Source organism: Sciurus vulgaris (genome assembly GCF_902686455.1).
Source record: "Sciurus vulgaris genome assembly, chromosome: 11".
NCBI lineage: Eukaryota > Metazoa > Chordata > Mammalia > Rodentia > Sciuridae > Sciurus > Sciurus vulgaris.
Window position 1 is genome coordinate 26,868,019 of NC_136472.1, and position 27,919 is coordinate 26,895,937.

Here is a 27,919-nt window from a genome sequence, read left to right on the forward strand (position 1 = left end):
TTAAATTGTTTGTACTGTCATTCATATATAGAAATTTTAAATGTCAACACAGTCAAAAGTATTTTTTTGGCTTTTTATATATATTTGTTCAACAGGTGTCCTCCATGTATATAAGCCTATTGTCCTACATTTTCTTCACGTGTTATATTTAGATTAAGCTAACTGGTCCTTACTGGAATCATGACTTCATGATTAATACAGCGAGTATAACACTATATAAAAACAAACTTAAAACTTGCAGGGCAGTAAAATAAAAGGTACTAATCAGAAATCAGGCCTCTCTTTAAAAATACTAACCACGTCTGAATATAAAACTATTATGAGTCAAGTTTTAACTTTGAGTCCCAGAAAAAGTTACAAATGAATCACACCTTGCAGATCAATATTCCTAAGAAATATCCTTGATATAAATGTGGGAGGCTTCCCTCCTTTAATGTTTTTGTTTTTTTTTTTGGGTGCTGGGGATTGAACCCAGGGCCTTGTGCTTACAATGCAAGCAGTCTACCGACAGAGCTATCTCCCCAGCCCCTAATGTTCTTGATAATTACAAGGTTTACTATATAGGAGTTAAACCTATAAATATAATTCTACGAACATTTATTAAGCTTAATGTACTTCATAAGATACCGATCTAAGTTTTTGTAAGTATTAATTCATTTACTCCTCGCAACAATCCTATGAGTTAGGTATTTTATTTTATCCCCATTTTATAGACAGAAAAAAGGAAGGCTTAGAAATGTAAGGGAAGTTACTAAGGTTAAAGGGACAGTAGGCAGCAGACTGGCTTTGAAGCCATGCCTTTAGTCTGCACTGGAGACAACTGCCACCCTTGAAGAGATACGCATTATGACATGCATCAAATGGAACTTTCTGAGAACAAATTTACAAATTAAGAAAAGATCTTTTTACCTTAATAGTTTATTACAAAACAGACAAAACTAATACATTGCATCTGTTTATCCAAACCACCAGAGTGCTGTTTTGAGTCAAACTCAAATATTTAAAGACATGCCAGAGGCAGAGAATTACACATATGCTAACAATCACCTGGGACAACCAGAAGACAAAAGGTGACTAAAGATCTTGATGTAAAGTACAGGATAAAAACTAAAGTCCACTTCCCCTAACCCAAAGAAGTGCTGTACTAGTTAACGGCTGTGCAGAGCTGAGGGCCCTGGCATTTCAACAGTCTCTGATCATCCATTAATCCTCCCTTCTCACCTTCTGCTTCCTAAAACTGATTTTTAGATATTTTTGGGATGTCTATTAAGATGAAGTGCAGAGTTGGGGTTGTAGTTCAGTGGTAGAGTGCTTGCCTAGCACATGTGAGGCACTGGGCTCGATCCTCAGTACCACGTAAAATAAATAAATAAATAAAATAAAAGTATTGTGTCCATCTGCAACAAAAACAACAAAAAAGACTAAGCGCATAAATCCTATTGCCTCAGTATTTGCAGCCTAAATCTCACAATACAGAATTAGTAGTTGGAGTTCTGCACTTTCAAGTGCCAGAAACTACAGAATCTCTCTTTTTTTTTAAAGTAGGCTTTCATAGAGGTTCAAACTGAAAGCACTCCGTTAGCTGATCATAACAAAATGTACTTCCTGAACCCCAGAGAAATCTAAAGTAGCACTTAAGTTTACCCACAGTTACAATCTAGAGGACACATGAAGAACCCAAGTAATAATTGTCATGACAATAACTCTGCAAAAATAGTTACTCATGGAACAGTGCAGTTATCAAATCAACTCCATAAACATTCACACAACTATTTTTCAGAAAGCACCATAAGTTTAAAAAAAAAACCTGCAAACTGACAAACATGGAATCAATCATATGCCACTTACAATGTTATATCAGGCAGGGAAGTAGTGAAATCACAGTGTGAAAGTTGCGTTATACGGTCATAAAAAGTTACTCTTTAGGGGTAAACTGTATTTACATATTATCATTAAATTCACAGATTTTCATTAAGTTGGTAAAATGCAATTTAATTATAACATGCAGATTAATGATACTAATGCAATCAGATACTAATTAAATTATTCATTTGGCATTTTATATTAAAATACTTCATATAAATTTGGTAACATTCACAACAACTGAAATGAGAACAACAGAATCTCTCTCTTTTTTTTTTTTCTAATGACAGACACAGAAGAGTTCTAATTTAAGGGCTCTGACAACTCATGGGCTTAGAATCCCCAGTCCTCTCTTTTCTGGGTGATAATGCCTCTGGATAAAAATGGAGATTGTTTTTCAAATGAGAGTCTCACCTGTCAAATCCCCACTAAAAACTCTGTCCACACCCTGCTTATGGGATATAACTGTAATAATGCTCAATAATCTACTGAGTTTCAATTTTGGTTATGAAAGTAAAGGATGCTCCGGTATATATTTATAGATGCCCCAGAGGTCTAGGCCAAAGAGCACAAAAATCAGATGGGATGAACGACTGGAACAGCACAGGCTAGACAGGAAGGCCCCAGTTCAGTTTACATAGAAAACTCATGCCAACATCTAATATATCATCTAAGTTAATGGTGATAAGTACCCTATAAAGATATACTTTGGATCTACTTTCCCGGACCCCTAATTTTTGACTCTTCACTTTAGGAATACTGAAATGTCCTTTCCTGTCAGGTCCACTCAAATGCCACTTTCTTCATGAAACTTTTCCTGATTCTCTCCTAGTTAAAGGGATCATTTCTTTTTCTGAACTCCCTAAACACCTAAATAACTCTGTAGCACTTTCTACCTTGATAAAGTTATTTCTGTTATACATGTGCTTTCTTCTTTATTGGACACCCTGCTCCTTAAGAGATAGACAAATACCATGACTCACATATCTTTTATCCCCTTTAACACTCAGAACCATTCAGTGTCTTCCACATAGTAGTCATTCAAATATTTACTGAATGAATACATAAACTGTATCCACTATTTATAAACTGTGGTGCTGTTCTTTATTCAAGGCAACCATTTCAGGACTATGCCTCCCAGGTGGGAAACACTAAGTACCAAAACACATTCTGCTACAATATTAGGGTTCTTACAGGAAGCCACTTTTGTCCTGTTCTCAACCACTCTTTCTGTTGCCTTTTTACTGTTCCTTCTTTCTATTCCAATAAGAAGGCACTTGTTCCTTCTATTGTTACTAAGAGCCTTATTATGTTGGAGGTAAAGTGAAAAAATACATTCGATGCAATTACCAGCCCTCGCAAATTTGGGGGCTACTTGTCATTTCAACATCCAGGACTTGAATAAAAGAAAGTCCAAATTCTTTTCACTCTTAAGAACTATTTTCTTTTTTTCTTTCTAGACAAAATGGAAGCACACAGCACAGGAAGCAGTTCTCAGTAAGCCACCGTTCATAAACAGCTTTGCTGAAAGCGTAACAAAGGTTCTGTTGTGCTCTTGCATGGCAGGGCCAGTAAGCAGCAGGAGCAGATGAACTCTTTAAGAAACAAAGGTTCTGTCTTCATGCAAATGTTTGCATTAATAAAAAATGAAGAAAAAGATATAGAAAATGGAGGCTAGCTGGACATAATAGGTCTCTAAATGGGAGGTTTTTCACATTTTCCAGGCGGAGTCAGCAGGTCTTTTAAAAACTTTGTCATTCTGAACATTTCACAGACATCACAAGAAAGACATGCAAATAACAGAAGCAAATCAAAGGACATCCCGCTGCTATGCTGGCGCCTCCCTCATCCATGCCTGGTTTGTCATTTTCTGTTAACCCTAGTGTTGGCTGATGTTTTGTTGAGGAATGGAGTCCCTAGCCCAAGTGGCAGTACATGTCCAGCCAGCTGGCCCCGGCACTGATAACATTACAATGCAAACCATGTACTACCACTCAGGGACACGTGCTGCCAGGCAACAAGTGCAATGTGTGATTTTTACACACTCGGCTTGCAGATCTGCATGGGAAAGAGCCTCTAAACTAACCACTTAATAAGATGTGGTCTTCTTGAGTGTGAGCATCACTGAGTAGTTGTCTGAAGAAGGATTTGCTGAGGACCAGTGCTTCAAAGTCAAATACACAATAAGGGCCTTAAAATAAATACAGAAAATAAAAAAGGGGAATGTGCTAGATACTATGTGCCAAGGTGGTGTACTATGTGCTCAACCTACCTTGTCTTACTTAATCTTCACAACCACAATTTAAAGTACATACTTATCCCCAATTTACAGTTGAGGAAACTGAGGCTTGGGAGGGTTTTGTGTAATCTGCCCAAGATCACACGGCTGGTAAGCCAAAACTCCAAACCGTATAGTAGCAATTCTCCCTCCATTCCATATCTTTTTCTCACCCACTTTCTGTTTTTGATTGAAACTCATTAACTCTGAAAATATTCCAATGAACATATTTATTGTAGCACCATGAAAATATCACTCTTCCTCTATTTTTAATCATTTGGAATCTTTATCATCTATTTTTAAGAGGAAGTGACTTTTTTGGTTCAGTTATGATGCACATCTAATTCACACTCACACTGCAGATATTTTCTCACAGAAAAATGGATCTAATTTAATATATTCCATATAATAGAGCATTCAAGAATCTCCTAAAACTCTTCTACAGTGCCTCTGAAGGTTCACTGCCCACTTGTCAGAAAACAACCCCAGAACCCACATCTGTTTTCCTAGGAACACATGGACCATTTTCTTTTTCCCTCTCCCTTTTTTTCCCCTACCACCATCCTTAAGCTCTGCAACAAATATAATGACAACCCACTAAGCCCCCCTGACCTGGAAATTCCTTGTCCTCCTCAGTTTCCATTAAACATACTATTCCTCTTCACCAGGACTCAAAATCAATTATGTCCTACCACAGACTGTGCCATTTGCCTCTGGATTTACAATAGTCCTCCTTCTCCACAGTTTCCCTTTCCGTGATTTCAGTTAACTGCACAGGGCTGGATAAGTACAGGGTTCGATAGCCTTCAAGGTTTCAGGCATCCTCTGGGGTCTTGGAATGTATCCTCTGCAGATTAGGGGGCTACATTACTTAACTTGAAACAATAGATACTTCATTACTATTCTCACCACTTCTCCTAAATTACAAAAATAAGTAGGACTTTAAGATCATATTGTTCAACTCCTCTCATTTTATAAAGAAACAGAAGTCTGTCTTCATTTTTCCCTCTTGATTCAGTGATACAAAGTTCTTAGACTTACTGAAATGCTAAGTTCTAAAGTTTTCCATATTTACAGTTATAGCCGAAATGGTAACTTTTTGGTACAAAGCAGGCAAAATAAATCATAGCAATCACTGAATATTTTAATTCCCTCAGAGACCAAAAATGATAAGGAAAAAGAACTGAAGAAATGTGTATATAAGAGGATTTGAATTAAACCAAAGTAGCCCTTATATTTTAAAGGGCTTTTCTTTCTTATTTTTCTTTCCTTTTTTCCTTTACTTGGTATTACATTTTCAAAACTTTAAAGTACCCTATTTTGAGATAATAAATATGTCTTCATGCAAATGTGGTTGAGTTTAAAAATATGTTCCCAGAATTTTAAGTTTTCCCATAAAAATTTTTAATTTTTTAGTTTTAACAAATCATCCTCTCTATGGACATGTATATTCTCTTTGATTCCATCTCTCATTTATCCAATCTCCTGCTAGATACAAATGGCAGTATGTTTAAAAGGAGAGAGAGACTGCTAGAGTTGGCAAAGAGCAACCTGTACCACAGCATAATATAATACATAGATGCTTTCGGTATCAAGTACCCTCTCCTCCTCTCCCCAGCAAACACAAACACACAAACACACACACACACACACACACACACACACACACACACCTGGGCTCATGGCCAATGGGCATAAAGATCCTATTTCTTAGCTTCTCTTGCATCCAGGCTTTACCCATGTAACTAAGTTATAAAATGTAGGCAAAATATTTTGTGGGTTTTCTAGAAAGCACTTAAATGAAACTGATTCTGCTGAGAGGTTATTTACCCTAAGGGATAGAAAGTACTCCTTCAGTTCTCATGAATCATGAGGTAAGGGACAGAATTCCTGGATAGGATGTTGGCACAGGAAAACTGACGCTGGAGGCCCAGATCACACCTTGGGGTTTACTACACCAGCTGTCTTCAGACATTTTTTCTACAGAAGAGAAATAATCTTTTATCTTGCCTAAACAATATTATTTTAGATTTCTCTCTTGAATGCAGGCAAACCTAAAATTAACATAAGTCATCTATATATTTTCCAGATAGTATAAAAGAAGGGATCAAACATGGCTGACAAGTATTCTATCTGACAGCTAATAGAACACTCATGATTCCAGGGGAGCGCACCAGGATAAACCAGAGCAGTTCCAGACACTGTCCTAAAGAAGTGCACTACCATCTGCAACACTTGCTGCATCCTAAACAGGAGATTGACTCTCATGACTTGAACAATAACATTTGTATTTCTCCTGAAAACTTGCCAAATATTTTCACATACATTATCTCATTGAACTTATAATCAACCTAGGAGTCAAATAAGGCTGGGAATGGAAATATCTCTGTTTCACAAATGAAGAAATTACCCAAGGTCACACAATTTTTAAACCGTAGGGCAAAAACTGGAACCTTAATATTGTTAGTATAAACATTTTCCACTGAATCACAAAATCAGATAATTCTTAGAAAAATTCAAAAAGCTTAAAATGGTTTCTGATTAATATTAATTAACTGATATAAATATCATGACTGCAAAACAGGCCATATAGCAGTGTCTTGGTATTTCATAGAACTTAAAGACTTTAAATTTTTTTTCCTTTACTAATTTGGGAAAACTTTTGCTTTATGTTGAAACTGATGACAGCTCAGCTTCCTTCTCAGATCCTATATTTTGAACTAGAGAGGAAAATGAACAAATGAGGACAGCATGTGAAGTATGAAGCAGCAAAGGCAGAGCAACTTCTCTCTAACGGCCATTTCTCTTTCAACAACCTGTGGCCAGACTCCATCCAACGTAAGATACTTCTGCAAATGCTTCCAAAAATCTCTGTTTGGAAAATTTATATTGTTCCAGGAACCCAGCTCATCAAGGACAGGTAAACTGACCGTCAGGCTAGCTCTTCAACAGCCTGCACTGCTAACTCACAGATGGGCACCCAGACTCCAAGTCCTAGTGAGCATGGATGGTCTCATTACATGAAACATGATTGTTAACCTTGTCCTACAGATGACTTCTTGGGGCATTATGCAAGGTATTTAACCACCCCTCTTCCCAATTTAATTTTTTTTTTCACTAGATCATGGAGGAGAAGGGTATTTTATTCTCTAGGAAAATCAGGAAGCTTGATAAGCATAGGTAAACATTTTGCTTCTATAATATTTACTCTAATGAAATTCCTACATTCTCTTCTATTTCTCTGAATTTTTTTCAAAAGGAAACAACCCATTAGAAAGCCCTGTTAAATAGACCTATGGTTGAGAAGAATGTGAATGGTGCCAAGGTGGGGAGGGAAGACCAAAGAAACTTTCTTTTTAATTCTATGTTCTTTTTCTTTTTCTCCTTTGGTACTGGGGATTGAACTCACGGTACTTGACCACTGAGCCACATCCCACACCTGTTTTTTATATTTTATTTACAGACAGAGTCTCACTGAGTTGCTTAGCACCTCGCCATTGCTGAGGCTAGCTTTGAACTCAAGATCCTCCTGTCTCAGCCTCCCAAGCTGCTGGGATTATAGCTTAATTCCATTTTCTTAAGACTACACAGCTGGTAACAATTTTACTAGGTAATCTAGTTTAATACTATTTAAAAATTATAGGATCGCTACTATTATTACACTTTAAAACATTACTTAATACAGAATTCTTTCTGGATTATTTTGGGGGTTTTTGTTTGGAATTGTGTTTGTTTTTCAAGTGCTGGGAATCGAATACAGAGGCTCAAGCATGTTAGGCAAGAGATATCACTGAGCAACATCCCTGGCCCATTACTTATGATGATGTAGCTATAAATATCTTTGCAAAATTTTTTTTCTTTTTTCAGTTACTTTCTTAGTTATATTCCCAGAAGTAGGGCTCTAGATAAAAAGATATGCTCATTTTTATGGTTCTGGTTACATATTGCCTGATTACACTCTAGAGAGTCTACACCAAATTATATCACCTCTAAGAAATCTTTGCAGATGTCCCTATATAAAGCTATTTATTTCAACCAACTCAAAATATCATAATTTGCAATGCTTTAATTATAAGTGAACTTGAACATTTAGTTATGTTACCTTTACCCTTATATAGTCTTTTAAAACATTAAATTGCAAAAGCAATATATGAATGTATAAGATAATACAAAAAGATATGAAGTAAAAAAAGAAGAGGGTAAGTTCCCTCTAAATCCAACTTCCCAGGCTATTCAACATAAATGGTTTGTTCTGTAGCTTCTAAAGCTAATTCTAGATGTGATATCACACACATTGGTAATGTTCATTAACTTTTTTTTTTTTTTTTGCTTTCTTACTTTTTTTTTTTTTTGTGGTGCTGGGGATTGAACCCAGGGCCTTGTGCATGTGAGGCAGGCACTCTACCAACTGAGCTATATCCCCAGCCCTTAAATTTTTTTAATTTTTAATTTTTTTTTTATTTTTTACAGACTGCATTTTGATTCATTGTACACAAATGGGTACATCACTTCATTTCTATGGCTGTGCACAATGTAGATTCATACCATTCGTGTAATCATACATGTACACAGGGCAATGATGTCTGTCTCATTTCACCGTTTTTTATAACCCCCTTCCCTCTCATTTCTTTCTACATAAAGTTACTCCATTCTTCTCTCACTCTCCAACCCCCCACTCCCATTATATATCATTCTCCACTTACCAGGAAAAGCATTCAGCCTTTGGTTTTTTTGGGATTGGCTTATTTCACTTAGCATGATATTCTCCAATTCCATCCATTTATTTGCAAATGCCATAATATTATTCTTCTTTATGGTTGAGTAATATTCCATTGTGTATATATATGTCACAGTTTCTTTATCCATTCATCTGTCAAAGGGCACCTAGGATGGTTCCACAATCTAGCTATTGTGAATTGAGTTGCTATAAACATTGATATGGCTGTGTTACTATAGTATGCTAATTTTAATTCCTTTGGGTATAAACTGAGGAGTGAAATAACTGGATCAAAAGGTGGGTCCACTCCAAGTTTTCTGAGGATTCTCCACACTGCTTTCCAGAGTGGCTGCACCTATTTGTACCTCCACCAGCAATGTAAAAGTGTGCCTTTTTTCCCCACAGCCACGCCAACACCTATTACTGTTTGTATTCTTGATAATAGCCATCCTAATTGGAGTAAGATGAAATTTTAGAGTTGTTTTAATTTGCATTTCTCTAATTACTAGAGATGTTGAACACTTTTTCATATATTTATTAATTGCCAGTATGACTTCTTCTATAAAGTGTCTGTCCACATTAACTTTTAAAAAAAAAATGACTTGTACATGCAACTTATTTTTTATTTAATACTTCACACACATCTTTCCATGATAACAGTTTTTGCTTTTTTTTTTTTTAATTTTTATTTTTTCCAGTACTGGGGATTGATTCCAGGGGCACTCTACCACTAAGCTACATCCCCAATACTTTTTAATTTTTAACATAGGATCTCACTAAATTGCTAAGGCTGGCCTTGAACTTGTGATCACAGTTATAGGTAAACAAAAGAGTCTATACTAAGGCTCAGAGACAAGAGAAAGCACTGTTAAGTTCTGAAACTGCATGCTATTCAGCACAGCTGGAGAAAACACATTGAGGACAGAACACTGCTAGATGGAGGAGGGAAAAAACCCTGCCATATGGCAAGTTTTGTGTGCCATGCCATGATAGTTTGAAGTGCTACTGAAAGATTTAAACTGAATGTAATTTAGGTTTTAGAAAGATCACTCTGATAGAAATAAGAAAAATTAAAGGCAATGGCACTGATAGAAAACTGCTGAATCAGCCGATAAAACCTTATATTTTTCCTAAGGAATCCATGAACTATTTTGGATTAGACGGAGGGGAATGTAGGGAGGGGAGGGATATCAGGGTAGGAATGATGGCAGAATGAATTCTGACATTAATACCCTATGTGAATATATGATTACAGGGCTGGTGTAACTCTATATCATGTGCAACCAGAAGAACAAGAATTTATACTCCATCTACATTTGATGTGTCAAAATGCATTCTACTGTCATGTATAACTAATTAGAACAAATAATAAAAAATGAACCTAAAAAAAACCCAGAACTATTAAACTAGTTCAGCCAAGTTGGAGGATACAAGCTCACTATACAAAATTCATTGTATTTCTACAGGTAAGCGCAATCAACTGCCCAAATGTGGTAACCAAAATGGGCTGTCAACAAATTACTCACATTTGTGGTGATGCTATTATAAAGAAACCTACTGCAATGCCAGTGATATGTAAGTATAGCACATATAATTACCTACAGTACATAATCCTTGATAATGATAATAAACAACTGTTACTAGTTTATGTACTTGTTATATTCTACTTTTTAATCTTTTTTTTTTTTTTTTTCTTTTTTTGGCTTGCAGTGCTGGGGTTCCATCCTAGGGCTTCCTCCATTCTAGGCAACTGTTCCACCACTGAGCTACATCCCCAGTCCTATTTTTTTTACTGAATCTTTATAGTGTATTCCTTCTACTTGTTAAAAAGTCTTACCTATCATGTCTCTTGAAAGTCCAGCGATTGACCTAGTCATTTGGGATTGTGTATGTACACTCTATGACTTACACAAATGTTTGCACAACAAAATAGCCTGATGCTTTTTGAGAACTCATCCCCGTCATTTAGCAACATAAGACTGTATATTTAAGTCTATATGTATCCTACTGGGTTCTCTTTCTCTGAAGAACCCTGATATAATAGATATTTCAATATTCCATAGATTTTAAAAAAATATTCTTAATGGAAGACTAGGAGGAAGGAAAGTTGAGGGAAAGGTTAAAGCTATTCACAAAATATATAACAACAAAAGGTAGAACAGAAGGGAGAAAGAAAATTCAAGCATGAATCCATAAAGTGCAATGTTTAAGTAAAAACGGTTTCAGAGACAGAACAGAGATAGCAGAGACAAGACAATATCAAACACAATTCACAAAAACCTCTTGGAACTGAAAGATAAGAATTCCCACATTAAAAGGGTCTTAGTGAATTGAAAGAAGATCCATACCAATTTACATTTACATAAGATATCACAAGTCAGAAAGGCATTAAATGTCTCAAGAGCAACCTGGAAAGCTAAAAGAATATGGAGAAATGCCTCAAAAATTGCAAGAGAAAATTCTCTCCAACATAGAATTTTATAGCTACCTAAACTACCATTCAAGTGTGTGAAAAATATTTTCAGAGACACAAGATTCCCCCAAATTTTACTTTGCATGCACCCTTTCTCAGAGAGCTACAGGAGGATGCTATCTTACAAAAATAAGTTTATGAGGAACAAGGTAAACACAGGCTTAAGAAATATGTAATAAAACTTCAGAAAGACAAGTAATAACTAGGATAAAGAATTCATAAAGTAACCAAACCAGATTACAGCAAGAGGACCAAGGAGGTGAAGAAGTAATCCAAAATATATATATATCAATCGATATCTGTATCTATCTAAAGAAATTGAAACTGATGATCCAGGATACTTGATGTGTTCACAAGAACTGAAAGACTGACTGTTGGCTGGAAAGTTTAGGGATGAATTAAAGACAAGTTCAGAGAACAACTGCACAAAAAAAGACAAGGCACCCATTGATTCCAGAAGAAGAAAAAAATATATAAAAAGGAAGAATATTATCATAGTATACTACATGATATAGGTATGTATAAAATACAAGTCACAATAAAACTGAATGTTGATTGGCTTTATCAAAAACTGTAATTTTATTGGAAACTAGGAGGAAGGAAAGTTCAGGGATATAAAAGGACTAAATATTCCTCTTCCATAGTAGACAGTCATTAGATAATATCTAAAACTGAAAAATCAAGAAGAGCAGTCTAAGCATGTTATTTTAAAATATGCAGCAAAAAAAATGTTTAAACAGTAAAAAACTTAAAAGTGGTCTCATCTGAGGAGTGGAACTTGGAGATGAAAAGGCTATGGGGCAAAGTATTTTTGTTATAACTGTTGTAGATCTAATTGATTTAAAATTTGGTAGCTATGGCTGGGGTTGTAGCTCAGTGGTATAGAGTTTGCCTAGCATGGGTGAGGCACTGGGTTTGATCCTCAGCACCACATAAAAATAAAAAAGTAAAATAAAGGTATATAAAAAAAAGGAAACATCTTTTTAAAAAATTGGTAGCTAGGAAAAATAAATATCAAATTAGTAAAAGTCAATAATTCTCTGGACTTTCTTCTATAGCAGAAATGGAATTTTGTGGTATTTGGATCTTTCCTCTCTTACCTATTATTTGTGACATCTTGTTTTCCTAAAAGTTTTTTGCACTTTTTCTTTTACCAATTTATACAGTCAGCTTTGTTCCTGCAAATGTTCTTAGTTACTTCTTTTTTTAAGCCTTACTTCACATACTTTAATGTCCCTCTGAATTCTTATACTTGTTCTTGGTCAAGTCTTCTTTCTTCTTTCCCCAGTAACTAATAGAAACTTTCTTTGCTGTTCTTTTACTTCTGCTTCCCTAACTCAAAGGACATAAACTTCATTCTTACTTCAAAGACAAAGAGGAGGTCATTAGAAAAGACAATCAACTCCTAGATCCATTTCTAAATTTAAATGTCTTTTACCATCTTTATTATAGTCTACCACTATTGTTCACTATTGTTCAAACGATTCTCATAGAGCCATTCTATGACCATTTTAGGATCTGATTTCTCACTTGGGAACTCCTCCTACTGAGAAAAACATGTTAACTATAAGTTGTTTTCAAAAATAGTAAAGCATTTGTCAATAGTAAATGTAACAATGAAAGTGATACTATATAGATTTATACAGATACATATAGATTATATAGATATTATATAGATTTTATAGATACATAATTAAACATTTATCCATACTTTAAGGCTGATACATTTTTGTTAGATCTCAGATACTTTCAAAGATCTCTTTGTAGGTTAGGCACCATGCTTACAGTGCCTAACAGATAAATATCGTCCTGATTCTCACCTCCAAAAAAGCCTTGCACCTCTGTTTGTTTGGTATCAGGGATTGAACCCAGGGACACATAACCACTGAGTCACATCCCCAGCCCCCTTTTTTTTTTTTTTTTTTTTTTTTTTTTTTTTTTGATACAGGGTCTTGCTAAGTTGCTTAGGGCCTCACTAAATTGCTGAGACTGGCTTCAAACTTGCAATCCTCCTGCCTCAGCCTCCTGAGCTGCTAGGATTATAGGAGTGGGCCACCCCACCCAGTACACCTCTACCTTTGACCCCAGAATTCTCTCCCACCTCTTCTGAAATTGTGTTCCATCAGTTGTTACTCATTCTTCTCTTGGAGCTTTGCTTTCTCCCTATACATATACAGTCCCCTTTTCTTCAGCCTATAGACATATTCAAGTCTCTCTCTCCCATCTAAAAACTAGAAACAACAAACTCTCCCTCCCTTCTCTTGCTATCTCCTCTCCTTCTCAAAATCAGTCAAACTTCTTGGAATGCATCTAGCCTAGTTTCCAGTCCTTCACTCTTCCCATGAACTCTTCAATCCAGGGAAATCAGGCATCCTGCCATAGTACCACAGAAATCTCTCTTCCAAACTTCACCTGCAACCTCCTACCGCTCTTTTCTTCAACTTCTCTGAGGCAGTGGGTCTCACGGAACACTCCCTCCATCTTGAAACTCCTGCTCCCTGGTTTCTGTGGCACTGCCCTTTCCTGGTTCTCCTCAATCTCTTAGTAGTCACTTTCAGTCTAGGAAGAAAAATATCTTTATTTCCTGTAAAATTCTCCAGTGATAAGACTTAGGTTCTTATAATGAGTCTATTACCCAGAATAGAAAAAAAAATTATATCTGGCAGCAAAGTAATTCCTAAAACCCAGCAACGAACACAATTATTAAAAAAAAAAAAACCCTAAAATTACATGTATTTATGAAGAGAATGGCTCACAAAAGTATACGAAAGGATTATTTTGATTAACTGGAAGTGTTTACAAAGGACAGAAAATAAAACAGAGTGACAGGCAACACAGAGAAAAGAAAGAAAAAAAAGAAAACAGGAACAACCAAGCTCAGAGGTAGTAGGTGGCAGAAATGTGGGGAATAGGGTCAAGCGATGAAATACCTTTCTATTTCAAAAGGTAGAGAGAAAGAGAGAAGAGAAAAAGCCAGATACCCACTAATATATCTGTACTCACCATGGAACAAGGACAAGCAGCTACCAATAACTTAACTTGAGTAGGAGAGTCATCTCCACTGTAAATACCAGTTATGACAGATGGTTTGCACCCCCAAAATCTATGCTCCCATTCTTCTTGCACACGATTGTCCAGTTGGACTTCAATTCCCAGCTTCCTCTGCAGTTAGCAGGGGCCTTATACTGACTTCTTACCTATAAAATGTGAGCACAAGTTATATTTGCAACTTCTGCTTCCTTGCCTCAGACTCACACATTCCTCTTTTCATTGGCTGAAATGGCTATGATTAAGGTATCCTTGAAAACCATAATTTTATCTTACTAAATTTTTTACTTTATTGTTCTTTTTAGACATACATGGCAGTAGAAAGTATTTTGGCATGTTAACATAAGGGAGTATAACTTCTTCTAATTAGGATCCTATTCTTGTGATTATACATGATGCAGAAACCATATATTTTAAATGGCTTGCCCTACTAGCCTGAAATCCTGTGACTGCCTATGACAGATCATGGCTTGGCTTGCGCATCCTAGATTTAGGTTAAGTAAAAGTACAATAAAGTTCTTTCTTTTGTAAGCCACTGTGGATGTAATCCACCAGGGTGGATGGACCAGGATGAAGTGAGGATGGATCTTTTTTATAACAGCAGCTTAATCCTCACCCTAACTAATCCCCTAAGAGATAAGCGGCACAAAACTACCTGAGGTGCCAAAGCTTAGTAGACCTCAGTGGCTCACAAACCCAGTACAAAATGTTAGTCTGGAAGGAGGAGTGTTATGAGTATGAGGAGAAGGTCTTATCATTAATCAATAATTAATTAATTATTAATTAATTATTAATAATTAATTATTAATTATTAATACAAGTTGATATTCATTAATTTGTAGAATACAAAGTCACCAGACACTGTGGCACACCCTTGTAATCCCAGCTACTTGGGAGACTGAGGCAGGAGGATCACGAGTTTAAGGTCAGTCTGGGCAATTTAGCAACACCCTATCTCGAAATAAAATATAAAAAGGGCTGGGGATGGGGCTGGGGTTGTGGCTCAGAGGTAGAGCACTTGCTTAGCACGTATAAGGCACTGAGTTTGATTCTTAGCACCACATATAAATAAATTAATTAATTAATTAAATTAAAAGAAAAAAATTTTTTTAAAAAAGGGCTAGGGCTGGGGATATAGCTCAGTAGGTAGAGTGCTTGACTTGCAAGCACAAGACCCTGGGTTCCATCCCCAGCACTGCAAAAAAATACACAAATAAATAAATAAAAATAAAAAAGGGCTGGGGATGCAGTTCAGAAGTAGAGCACTTACCTAGCATGTCAGGCCCTAGGTTCAATCCCCAGCACTAAAAAAAACAAAACTATGAGGTCGAACTTAACTAAAATTGATTGGCCCCTAAACTAAATTTGGAATCATAAAAATTAGAATCAAATCTTACCTCAACCAATTGCTATCTGCATAAAAGTAGGAAAATTAACTTCTTTGAGCCCCCATTTCTTCCTATGCATAATAAAAATATCATCTACTTTCATGGGTAAATGTCATAATATATCTATAGCACAGTATAATAAATTATGTCTAAAATGCAAACACTGTATGATTGAGAAAATGTTTATGTTTATATAATTAGTTATATACAATAGTTATGTTAATTATATATAAATAAAACCAAAGAATCTAAGGAACCTATAATATATTCTGTGGAAATTTTTGTTAAATTTAAACTTTGACAAACTTAAATCCTTATTGAACTGAAAAGGAAAAAGGACCCTTAGAAATAACAGGACCTGAAAGAAAGCAACGAGGCTAAAAACACTGGGTATAGATAACTCAAATTTCAGCTTCACACATATTAGCTCATATCAGCCCTGGACAAATTACATAATCCAAATCTTGCTTTCCTCAAGGAAAAGTAGGATCATCTGGTGCCTCCTCATAAATCTGTTGTGAAGGCTGAATGAGACTGCTGTCTGCTTCTATCCTCTTGGATAAGAGAATGACTCAGGCTGGCACTCTAAGAACATCTATTTGAACTCATATTTCACTGAAGACACTTGTAGCAACTGTGCTACTTAGGGGTTGAGATACTGGGGCTGGTAGTGGCTGCGTGGTAGAGCGCTCACCTAGCATGTGTGAGGTACTGGGTTCACTGCTCAGCACCACATAAAATAAATAAATAAAATAAAAAGGTATTGTCCACCTACAACTAAAAAAAAAAAATTAAAATAAACTGAAATATTATCTGTGTGCATGTGCGTTTGGGAGAGTTGTTTGTTTATTGTGGTACTGGGGATAAACCCCAGCCTTACCCTTATCTTTATGTTTAAAAGAAAAAAAAAATAACTAAGAGACGAGGTCGCTGCTTAAGGATTTAGAATCTAAATGAAATTGCCTTTCCCTAATAGAAAACAAAATTTGAAGAATACCCAAATGCTATTAACCTTAGAAACAAAAGATGAAGTTCTGATTCTAAAGTTACCTAGAGTCTTCTCAAGTTTTTCTACCTAAAAATCTTGTGAAAATACCAACAAAAATGAACAAAGAGATGTCAGTGATAATTCTGTCATTTAAAAATGCAAATTGTGCTGGATGCAGTAGTACATGCCTGTAATCTCAGAGACCGAGGAAGCTGACGAAGGAGGATGGCAAGTTTGAGGCCTGCTTCAGCAATTTAGCAAGACCTTGTCTCAAAATAAAAAAATTAAAAAGGGTGGAAATGGGGCCTGGGGTTGTGGCTCAGTGGTAGAGTGCTTTCCTAGCATGTGTGAGGCACTGGGTTTGATCCTCAGCACCACATAAAAATAAATAAACAAAACAAAGGTATTGTGTCCATCTACAACTAAAAAAAATTTTTTTAAAGGGTGGGAATGTAGTTCAGTCATACAGAACCCCTGGGTTCAACCCTCAGTAGCACATACACATACACAGAGGGGCTATTTCCACCTTTGCTCTTCCAGCAAATGTGTGTGTGTGTGTATTCCCTCTCCCCTGACTATAACAGCCAAGTTGTTTTTACTACTTGGATTCCTTTGAAAACTTTCCCGTTGGGGAGCCTGATGTTAATAATAGTTATTTTCTCTTACCATACTAGGAAAGATAAGAAAAAGTTCACAAGGTGAGACAAATCAACTACTTCTTTTCCTTGTAAGTTTGTTTCTACTTTAGAAATATGAGATAAAAAATAAATATTTACTGAAAGAGCAAAGGTCGAAATAGTCCCTATGTCCAGACACGGCAACAAAGATTAACAAGACTCTAAAAGCTATTTGCAGGCATAACCTTGAAGAGAAAAAAGCCATGGCAATTCTCCCTGAAGATTTAATCTATTTTCTTTCACCTATGTAGTCACCATTCTCTACCATGACAACCCTTGAAGACAGGCCAAAAGACTGCACACGTGAGACTTTATAAGGTAATCATTTGTCTAAACAGCTGGTTTGATCATTTATAGACTATCAAGAAAGATAATCAATTTTAGGTCTCATTAAACTAGTTTACTTTCAAGATATCTGACATATATTAATTAATTCATCTTCTCAATCCTCTGTGAGGTAGCTTTCATCAACTCCACTTGTTGGGGAAATTTGAACAAGGAGAATAATGATAGTATTTTCTATTTACAAAACACCTTCACTATAAAGAACCCCAAGTTTATCTTCTCAATCGTCTCACATTCCTCTGAGGTAGGTGGCAATACTTTCTTTTCCATTTTTATAGGCAAAATGCTATGGCTCAAGGAGCTTACTCACATGGTACGCCTGAACTTCGACCATTAGCTAGAACATACTGCTGGAATTAACACTAGACCGTAGACTCAAGCCTGAACTCCAAGTATCTGAAGAGTACTGAGCTTCCAGGTTTCTCCACAGCCATCTTTCAAAGCACTGCATTCCAAAAAGGACTGGGGTCACGCCTGTTGTTTAAGCTCATGTGTTTATAAAGCAAATTGTTATCATTTCTCTAAATTGGACTCTGTCAGTTTTGTCCAGATGCCCAAAAGCTAGGTTATTTTTTGTTTACTGTCTATGATTAGCATCGTAAATGATGTCATCAGGAAGGCACAAAACTCTGAGACCAAGCTGCAGGGCCCAAACAGGCAACTCACTTAGAGAAGAGGGCATTTCTTCTTTCCTTTTTATTTTTTATGTTTTTTAAGTAGCTACACACAAAAAGATGACTCATTAAGCCCAAAGGAGGTGACTATGCTTCTTGTGTAGCCTTCCACAAAGGGACCTGAGTGGCAGCATAAGGCCTCCTCTTCTGTGCTTTTTCCTTCAGGCAGAATGTGCATTTGTGTGGCTACATACACAATTATAATCTCCCCTGAAAGGCAATTCCTTCCATATGACAGGCTGAACAGTGGCCTGAGTGCCAGCCTCATGTGGCCCATGCAGTTAACATGCTGAAATACCAGACACGTTTAATCTCTCCTTTTTTGAAAAACTAAGATGGGACAGAAGAAGCAAGCTGGAAAGAACTCCACACAGAGAGAAAGGAGGCCAGCCCAAGTGCCCACACTCACTTTCTCATGGGCTGGATTTCTTTGTGTGTTGCCTCCTATGTGTCAATTTGCAGGACTTTGGGGCATGAGAACCATGGAGCCAAGTGGTTCTGGCAGCCTCTCCATTTGACAAGTAAAGCCAAAGACATGTGGCCTTTGGTACATTTCACATTCAAAAGTGTTATTGTTTCAAACATGCCTATTTTAAAATATATAATTTTCCCATTTAGAGCACGTTATATGTAAGTTGGCCACAGGAGGAGTTCTGCCACATGTTTTTTTTTTTTTTTTTTTTAAGGCAGTGGGCCCTAATGCGACCTATTCCTGCCAGATGCCTGTTTACTAGAGGCCAAGGGGGTTATCCCAGGTGAGGGAGGAATGAATTTAGCAAATACCTGATATGAAGTCCTGGGGCACAAGCAGATTTCTATCTGAGATTACAGAAACTGAATCTTGTGTTTTATCACAATTACCTGTAATCTCAGGGCCAGATAATAGTATTAGCAAGACGTTGAGCTACACAATAGGACAGCTGGAAAAAAGGTTCTTACTCTCTCCAAAGAACAGTGCTTTTAAAAGCTAATTCAATGAAGAAAAAGAAAGGGCTCTGAAAGTGCCTTTTCAAACAATATTTACTTTTACTAGGTTCCTGCTAATCAAACAAAACTTGGTCAAAAGTTTTTATGAAAAATACATTTGATGATTTCAGCAGTAATTGCTTTGTTTAAAGAAAGGTGCTTAAGAAAAAAACATAGCTAATGGGATCAGTAATTTGGTAAGTTCAGATGTGTTTGGGAAAATCCCTCCTCTCTTTGATAAATCATTAAAATTCTGCTCAGATAAATGTGTTTTGACTTGAAATTCCAATCATAGAATGAGCTATTTCCTAAGGCTGCTAGGGAAGTAGTACAAGGGTATACCAGCACAGAAGAGGACCCAGGGATTAGTTTACAAGGGTAATTCCACTCTTAATCAAAGCATACCACTCTGCCCAAAGGACAGGATCTCACAAAGACACCCCAAAATTGCATAAAATTTCCCTCCTTCTTAAAATACCAGTTTTTGAAAAATGGATTAAATCTTACTCTTGTTCTACCAAAAGGTAAAAACTATGGCATCACCAAGAAATTAACCTTAAGTACAAAGTTTAAATCCAAAAGGATCCAGGGCAGATTTGAATCAGTCATCCATTTTTTCATCCGTGAAAGCGAAGGAAAAACATAGTGTGTCTCTCACATGGTAGGAATTCAATAACTATTTGTTAAACTGGATTCTTTTCCTCCATTTATTTTAAAATTTATTCTGCTATTTAAAGCAGACCATTCATTCAACAATTGAGCACTTCACTTGGATCAAGCACTGTGCTAGATTTTAGAGATACTGAGAGAAAAAGCTTGCCTCATGGCTGACATTCTAATAAGAAATAGACAATAACTAAGTATCCAAGATAACTGTGATAAGTGGCTGCAGCTATGAACAGGATGACAAACCAGAGAGGCTAACAGAGCACGTCTCTCCAAATCTGCTATTACTGTCTTTAAACCTCAATTACTTACTCAGCCTCCTAGAGTTATTCACTAAGCAAATATTGCATTTGTGCAAAAAACAATCAGACAACATTTGAAGAAAGATTTTAAGATTACTTACATGTATAAATGATAAGCAAGGTCAAAAATTTAAACAGTTACTTTTAGAGTAACACAGAAGTCACCCTGCAATTTATTTTGGAGAAACAGGAGTGACTGACAGTCAGGAACAACATGCCTTAGAACTCATTTGCTCTCCTGCAACCTCAACAAAAAGCTTAAGGAGCTTACAGAGTCCCTGGAAAGGTGGAATAAAGAGGAGTCTAGGCTAAGCTTCCAGGAACAACTCCCAAAAGGCACATTCCAGCACTGGGCCACCAAAGGAACTGCCGCCCCTGCCATGACAGAGAAGTTGCTGACCAAACTGTGAAAGAGCCAAGAGAGTTGCTGGCTCCAGAACCTCACAGCTCACCCACTCCATACTGGCACTTGTCACACCATCTCTGTGTGATGGCCATTTAGGAACATGCCTTGTTTCCCACGTATGGGCATGTTTCTTCTGGTAAAGGGAACTTTACATTCAGGCCTTGCTTTATATAGAGGAGGGAGTCAGGAAGGAAAACAAGGAGGGAAGAAGAAAAGAAAGAGATGATTTTGTGAACATGTTCATAACTATTTTAAAGTCACTAGTTTTATATATTATAAATCCAGCTTCCAAAGATTTAGGAAGTCAGCATAACATCTATATTTTATCTCATTTACATCTGCAACAACCCCAACACTTTTAGGTCCTAAGAAGATTTCTGCTAACTTACTGCTCATTAATTAGCAAAGTTTCCTGGTACAGAATTGGTTTTGGAAAGTTCACTAATATATTCAAACAAAAATGTTTATAGGGATCCATCCAAAAGCAAAAAATTAAAGTTTTGTCTGGAAGTCAGACTAGTAAATTTCATGTGTTATCATATCAACAAAGGCAAACAAATAAGATCTGCAACACTTCAGAGTCTTCCACACAGAAAGAGTTCCATGTCAGAACCTTTGCCAAGACTAAAAGAATCTCTATCAACCCAATGGCTGGTAGGGACTATACCAGTGACTGCTAGATGCTGTCTCAGTCCAGATACTCTGAGAAGCAGACACCTAAACAGGATCAGACATGTAAAAGATGTACTGGGGGAAATGCCCTTGACAGAAAATGAGGAAGGAGCTGAGGAGCCTGGAAGAACTAAGGACACATGCAGGTCTGATCCTAGGTAAAGGAGAAAGAAGGGAGGAAGGGCCTAGCAGTGCAGTAGGAGTCTTCAAGTCAAAGTCAGCCACAGGAGGAGCCACACATCTTATAGATGTCCTGCCTAATCTTTGGCTGGAAACAGCCTGTGGGAAGTATGACCTCAGTGTGAACAGGTGTTAGGTTCAGAGCTGAGGCTGGGAGTCAATTTCTCTCTCCCCCTTGTAGTAGGAAACCTAAGAGGCATATTTTCATGGTGACCACAGATGTATTACATATTTTTAGAAAATCATAGTAATAGTAATAGCAGTTCATGTTTATTGAGCACCTACACAGGTGCTCTAAAAGGATGATATTTTATTCTTTGTATACTCTCTTTTTACAATGTAGCAACATGGAAGCCAGGTTGTGCTCTAAAATGTTCATATGCATGACTTAAGTTCTACTATTATTATCCACATTTTGCAGATGTGGAAGCCAAGGCACAGAGAGGTTAAGTAACTTCTTCAAGGTCACACAGCTACCTAAAGTACCCAAATTATTGTCAATACAATTATTTCAGATGGTTTAGAAGTTATCTTCCTTACTGTCAGCCTGAGAGATGAGTCTTGTGACAAGAGGGAATTGGAATTTTAATATTCCCTGATCCATCCTGATTCCTAGTTTGCCCCCTCATGGCAGAAATGTTAAGTGAAGCCTTTTGGAATCCACTGAACTTAATTCAGGATCCAGGTGTAGGTTAATGCAATAGTTCAAGGTCCCATTTTTGAAGATGCTCAAAGAATTTATAGCACAGAGTTAACCATGTAGACTTGAATCAGACTTCTGGATTAGAATTCTATTTCCATCCCTTTCTAACTAGTTACTTAGTATCTTTGTACTATAGTATGCTCCTCTGTAAAATGGCAATAACAAATGAAACTATCTTCATGTGCATAAATAAATATAGCACTTAAGATGGTACCTGGTGTAAGTTCTTAATAAGTCCTACTTTTTGCTGTTAGTTACTCACATTTGGGTACCCTAAAGCCAGATTATTCAGGTTCCATTTAGCATATATGTATGAAATATCTATGTTGTGAAAGAACAGTATAAAGTGATAATTAAGACATTCTTCTTCAGGAAACTTATTTACAACTAGTGAACTATTTAAGAGCTCCATCCTCAACAAAGAAAGATCATTGGCTGCTAGGCCAATAGTTGGTTTTGTTTGTTTTTATCTTTTTTGGTGACAAGGAAAAAGCACAGGCTATGGCATCTGACAAACCTAGGTTTGAATCCCTACTTTATAAAATGTCATTGCTTGTGTGACCACATGCAAATGTCTTTCTAAACCTCAGTTTCCTTGTTTGTAAAATGAGAAGGTGATAGTAATAATTATTAAATGGGACTAATAACAGTACTTACTTCATATGATAGTTGCAAAGGTTAAACAAGATAAAACAGTGCCAGTCATATATGGAGAGTTCAAAAACTATAACCAGAAAAACAGAAAAGAATAAAGCAACAGCAACAATTTAAAAAGCTCACACAAAACCTAAAAAGAAAAAAAAATACAAAAATAACAAACTATAGCTTTAAAAAAAAAAAAAAAAAAAAACTACCCATTTATTGTGATTCCTCTAACTGCACAGATCCCAAAGGAGAAAAACCATCTAATTTCCTCAAAGTATCTGTTATGCAAATTCATTCCCAACCTGAATGAGAATAACCCGGGCTGGGATTGTAACTCAATGGTAGAGCTCTTGCCTCACACATGTTGAGGGACTGGGTTTGATCCTTAGCACCACATAAAATGAATAAATAAAATAAAGGTATTGTGTACATCTACAATTTTTAAAAAAATTATTTTTAAAAGAGAATAAGCAGGTTCCATGGAAACAGAAAGGCCAGTTTGGGGTGTAAGTGAAAGTGTGCACCTCACCAGATTAGGTGGAGTCAAAAATAAATCTCACACCCTTGCTTATACTCAGGTCAGCACGTAGGTAGTGTATTTTGCAAACCAGGGACCAGAACAGGCTGCCCTTCAGCTCTAGAGAGTTCTCCACACCCAACCAGACTCACAGACACACCTCAGCCTCTGGCAGAAGCTTCCACTAAGTAGCTTCATAAGACTGGAAATCTTTCATGGATCTTACATAAAAAGTTCTATACTTATTTCCTTACCAGATCTCTCTCTCTCTCTCTTTTCAGGCCTGGGCATTAACACAATTTCTATCACTCCATTCTGATGACTGCAGGCATGAACATCACTGAGCTCTTCTTTAATGATAATCTTCAAATCCTAAACCATGTCAGGCCATGATTACAGGTTCCTAATCCACAAAGTCAGTGAAGAAAGGATCAGTTTACCCAATATGATGAAAGACTGTTTTCTTCACTAAGACAAAAAGCCAAATACAGTCCCTGGTTAGCAGGAAGAAAGGGAGACCTATGGATATTTATTGTATAGGTATCCCTGTAATTTACACAATAATCCTAAACAGAGGTTCTGGATACACTTACGAAGGGGTACTCAGCTTTATCTTTTCTGTTTCACTGAATGCCAAGGGCTTTTCTGTCTCTGCAATTTTCTGTGCTCTTTATGTATTTTCTTCTCTAAGCCTTATACACATGCATGTGACTTTATAATTTGTAAAAACAAAACAAAGACAAATTTAAAAACCCACAGGCATTTAAAGTTTTAAATCAGGAAGTAGAATCTAATCTCGGAGGAGTGGGATTTTTAGTCTTGTTTTGTTTTTGTTGTTTTCAATATGGAGTCTCACTGTGTTGCCCAGGCTGGCCTTGAACTCAAGATCCTCCTGCCTCAGACACCTGAGTAGCTGAGATTAGAGGCACATGGCATGGGTTACAGAGTGGTTTTAAATGGTCATTAAATTGAGGGTGAATGTTTCCAAACAGTATGCCACTAAGAGAAACCAAATTGTAACAGGCAAGGGTTGTTCCCAACTAAAAACAATGCAATTCAGCTGAAGTGTATGTCTGATGAACCAGGAAGGAGCCAGCAAGTACCAAGACTCTGCTTGGGGCACAATGATGCCCTGATGGTTAGGACAGGGAGTTAAGACACTTGAAACTCAACTGCCTTTTAAAAGGATTCAAATATTAGGTGGGTGGTTGGACTCCATGAACACAGAAGCTTATTCAACCAACCTGAGACTGATTCTCTTTGTAGATTCATTATCAACATTGCCACTGATTTAGTCTTCTGCCTAAGCCACCCAGGGAAAAAAACACCAACTTCTCACCAAAGCACCAGTTCATCAAATATGCCAAGTCTTTGAGACATGTAACTCAAACAGTAAACACCCAAGGAACTAAACAATGTACTAGGCTTTTCAAATACTTCACAGGTTCACTGAGTTCTGGGTAAAGGAGATAAAATACATAACACCCTTAGCAAAAGTCTAAGTATTGCTTGACAATGATATTGTTATGCATTGGATGCAAAAGTATCTGTGATATTAACTACCCCATTTTGCTGATTAACAGATGTGATCACTCTCAAGCTTTCTCTCCCTTCATCTTTCTCTCAATGTGTTTACGTATATATGCATATGTGTATACAAATTTTTCAAAGACCAAGTAGCCCTTAAACTTGATGAAAAAACATTCAACTTCATAAAAGAATTGCACATTATTTCTACCCTGAATATGTCACTTAACAGATTGAAAATAAATCCCAAAGTTTTTTCTGCTTCACTGGCAAGACTGTAGGGAAGCGGGCATTATCTTACATTGTTGATGGCAGTAGGAAATGATACAACCCCTGAAGAAGGCAAATTGACAACATAAATATTTCAAATGTATTGCACTTGCCCTACTGACTCCACTTTTTTTTATTCTGGTAGACATACTTACAAAGAAAGAAAATTGCAGGTTATTCATTGAGGCATTTTTAGTAATGGCAAAAGATAAAAACAAATTCATTATCTACCAATGAGGAATTGGTTAAATAAATTATTTAAATGCTGTGTAACTAAAAATAAATTTAAAAAAAAAACAAGGAAGAGGCTGGGGTTGTAGCTCAATGGTAGAGCACTTGCCTAGTATGTTTGAGGCTCTGGGTTCAATCCTCAGCACCACATAAAAATAAATAAAGGTATTGTGTCCATCTATAACTAAAGAAAATTTTTAAATAAAATTAAAAAAAAAACAAGGAAGCTCTCCACTGATACAAAAATAACTCTAAGACATATTTTAAATGTAGGCACTATATGCTCCCTGATGTACATAATAAACTCTAGAAAGCTAGAGGGATACACAGGAAACCAATAATAGTGTTACCTTAGGGGTCAGGGTGTCTGAGAATGACTGAGAACATGGCAGACTGGAGGAAAGGGGCTGGAGGAGACTCTTTACTATATACACTGGGATGGGTACTAGGGGTTAAACCCAGGAGCACTATACCATTGAGCTACATCCCTGGTCCTATTTTTTTATCCTGAGACAGGGTCTCAATAAGTTACCAAGGTTGGCCTTGAACTTAAGCTCCTCCTGCCTCAGCGTCCTGATTAACTGGGGTTACAGGGGTGTGCCACAGCAACTGGCTGTGATTTTTTTAAAATCAAGTTTCCATATTACCAATTCAAAAATTTTAACCAGAATTGTTTTTCATTAATACATATGCATGATACATGCATACAATGAAATATTTTTCAGCAACACAAAGAAATGAGCTGTTGAGTCACGGCAAATAAACAAACACACAAAAACTTTAAATGTCTGTTGGTAAGAGAAAGAAGCCCATTTGAAGAGTTTACATGCTGCAGAACTCCAAAATATAATATTCTGGAAAAGGCAAAACTTTACAGATAGTAAGAAGATCAGTGGTTGCCAAGGGATGGGACAGGGAGAGGGATGAACATGTGAAGTACAGAGGATTTTTAGGGCAACAAAACTATTCTGTTTGATACTGTAATGGTGAATACATGACATTATGAATTTGTCAAAACCCAAAAAACTTACAACAGAAAGAATGAAGCCCAACAAACTATAAACTATAGGCTTTTGTTTAAATAATAATGTATCAATATCAGTTTATCAACTGTAACAAATGTACTACACTAATGCAAGATGTTAGTAATAAGAGAAACTGAGTGGGGGAGGGGGTAAAAAGGAACTCTACTATCTGCTCAGTTTTCTGGAAGTTTAAAGCTCTTCTAAAACTTAAGCCTATGAATTTGAAAAATGCATGTCTGTGCATATATATGTATGTACATACATATATGTATGTACGAGAGTGTGGTGGTTTCAGGCAGTAAATGCTTTATACACTTAACATGATAAAGCACGGTACTGCAACTACAGCCTTAGCTCAAGAGTTAAGTGGAGAGTCAAGTTCTGGAATAGGCAAATCAGGTTCTGATCCTAGTACTACCGTTTCTAGCTGTATGGTCTCATTTGTGAAAGATACCTCTTCAGCCTTAATTTCACCATCTGCAAAATGGAAGAAAACACAGTAATTTCCCCTAGGGCTGTTGGAAAGATTCAAAGAATACTGCACGTAAAATACTGAGCATAATGCCTAATGTAAAAGAAAAGTTAAAATTGTTGGCTGCCACTGTAACGATAAAATGATTATTCACGGAATGACTGACTGGGAACTTCAGGTTCCAAGGTTACTCAGTCCACTAGCAGCGGATCAATAATACCCCACCAGGGCCCCAAATTCTGAACGCCAACATGTCCCTCTTTCAACACAATCCAGCCGGTACACGTCATTCTTTACTCCCCAGAAGCTATTTTTCCTCCCCGGTAGGCCTTACATTGCACGCTCAGGCCCAGGAACCCCAGCCTCTCAGTCCCTTCCCATCCCACCCGGACGAGTTCCCACACAGACCCCGCCTCCTCCCCACACCCTGGCTAACTCTTCATCACTTTCCTTCCCGAAGTTGAAGGAAGCGCCTACCCAGATACTCGTAGTCGGGTAGGGCTAGGCGCTCGGGACTCAGCATCCTTTGACCCGGGTAGCTCCCAAGCTCCAGCTCTCCGGCTTCCGGAACCCAGGTTGCAATCTCCCTCAGTTGCCATGGCACCCGTGGCGGGGAGCGAGATGGGAGGCGGAGGGGGTGTAACACCAATAGTCTCCGGATCCCAACGCAGAGACCGCCACGCAGGTTCCGCAAGCAGTCGCTTCGCGGAGGCCGAGGTTTCGCTGGACTTGCTACTTACGGACTTGGTTTTAGAAGAATCTGAGGTGGAGAATCCTTTGAATCTGTCATATTTCCTGATGTCGAAGAATTCCTGTCAGCCGTCCATATCCGCAATTTCTGAATTTCATTACTATTCCTGTTTATACTGCTGTTACCCTATCTCAC

The 27,919-nt window shown here is 37.1% G+C and overlaps 1 protein-coding gene across 2 annotated transcripts in view; it reads right to left on the reverse strand.

Moving 5' to 3' along the window:
- CSTPP1 (centriolar satellite-associated tubulin polyglutamylase complex regulator 1) overlaps positions 1–27,671 on the reverse strand; it is a 180,253-nt gene extending 152,582 nt beyond the window's left edge. For both annotated transcript variants that reach the window (XM_079103246.1, XM_079103247.1), the window contains exon 1: positions 27,511–27,671. In XM_079103246.1, coding sequence (XP_078959372.1) covers positions 27,511–27,556 — 46 coding nt within the window. In that variant the 5' untranslated portion in view covers positions 27,557–27,671. The remainder of the gene's footprint in view (positions 1–27,510) is intronic.
- Positions 27,672–27,919: the final 248 nt, after the last annotated feature.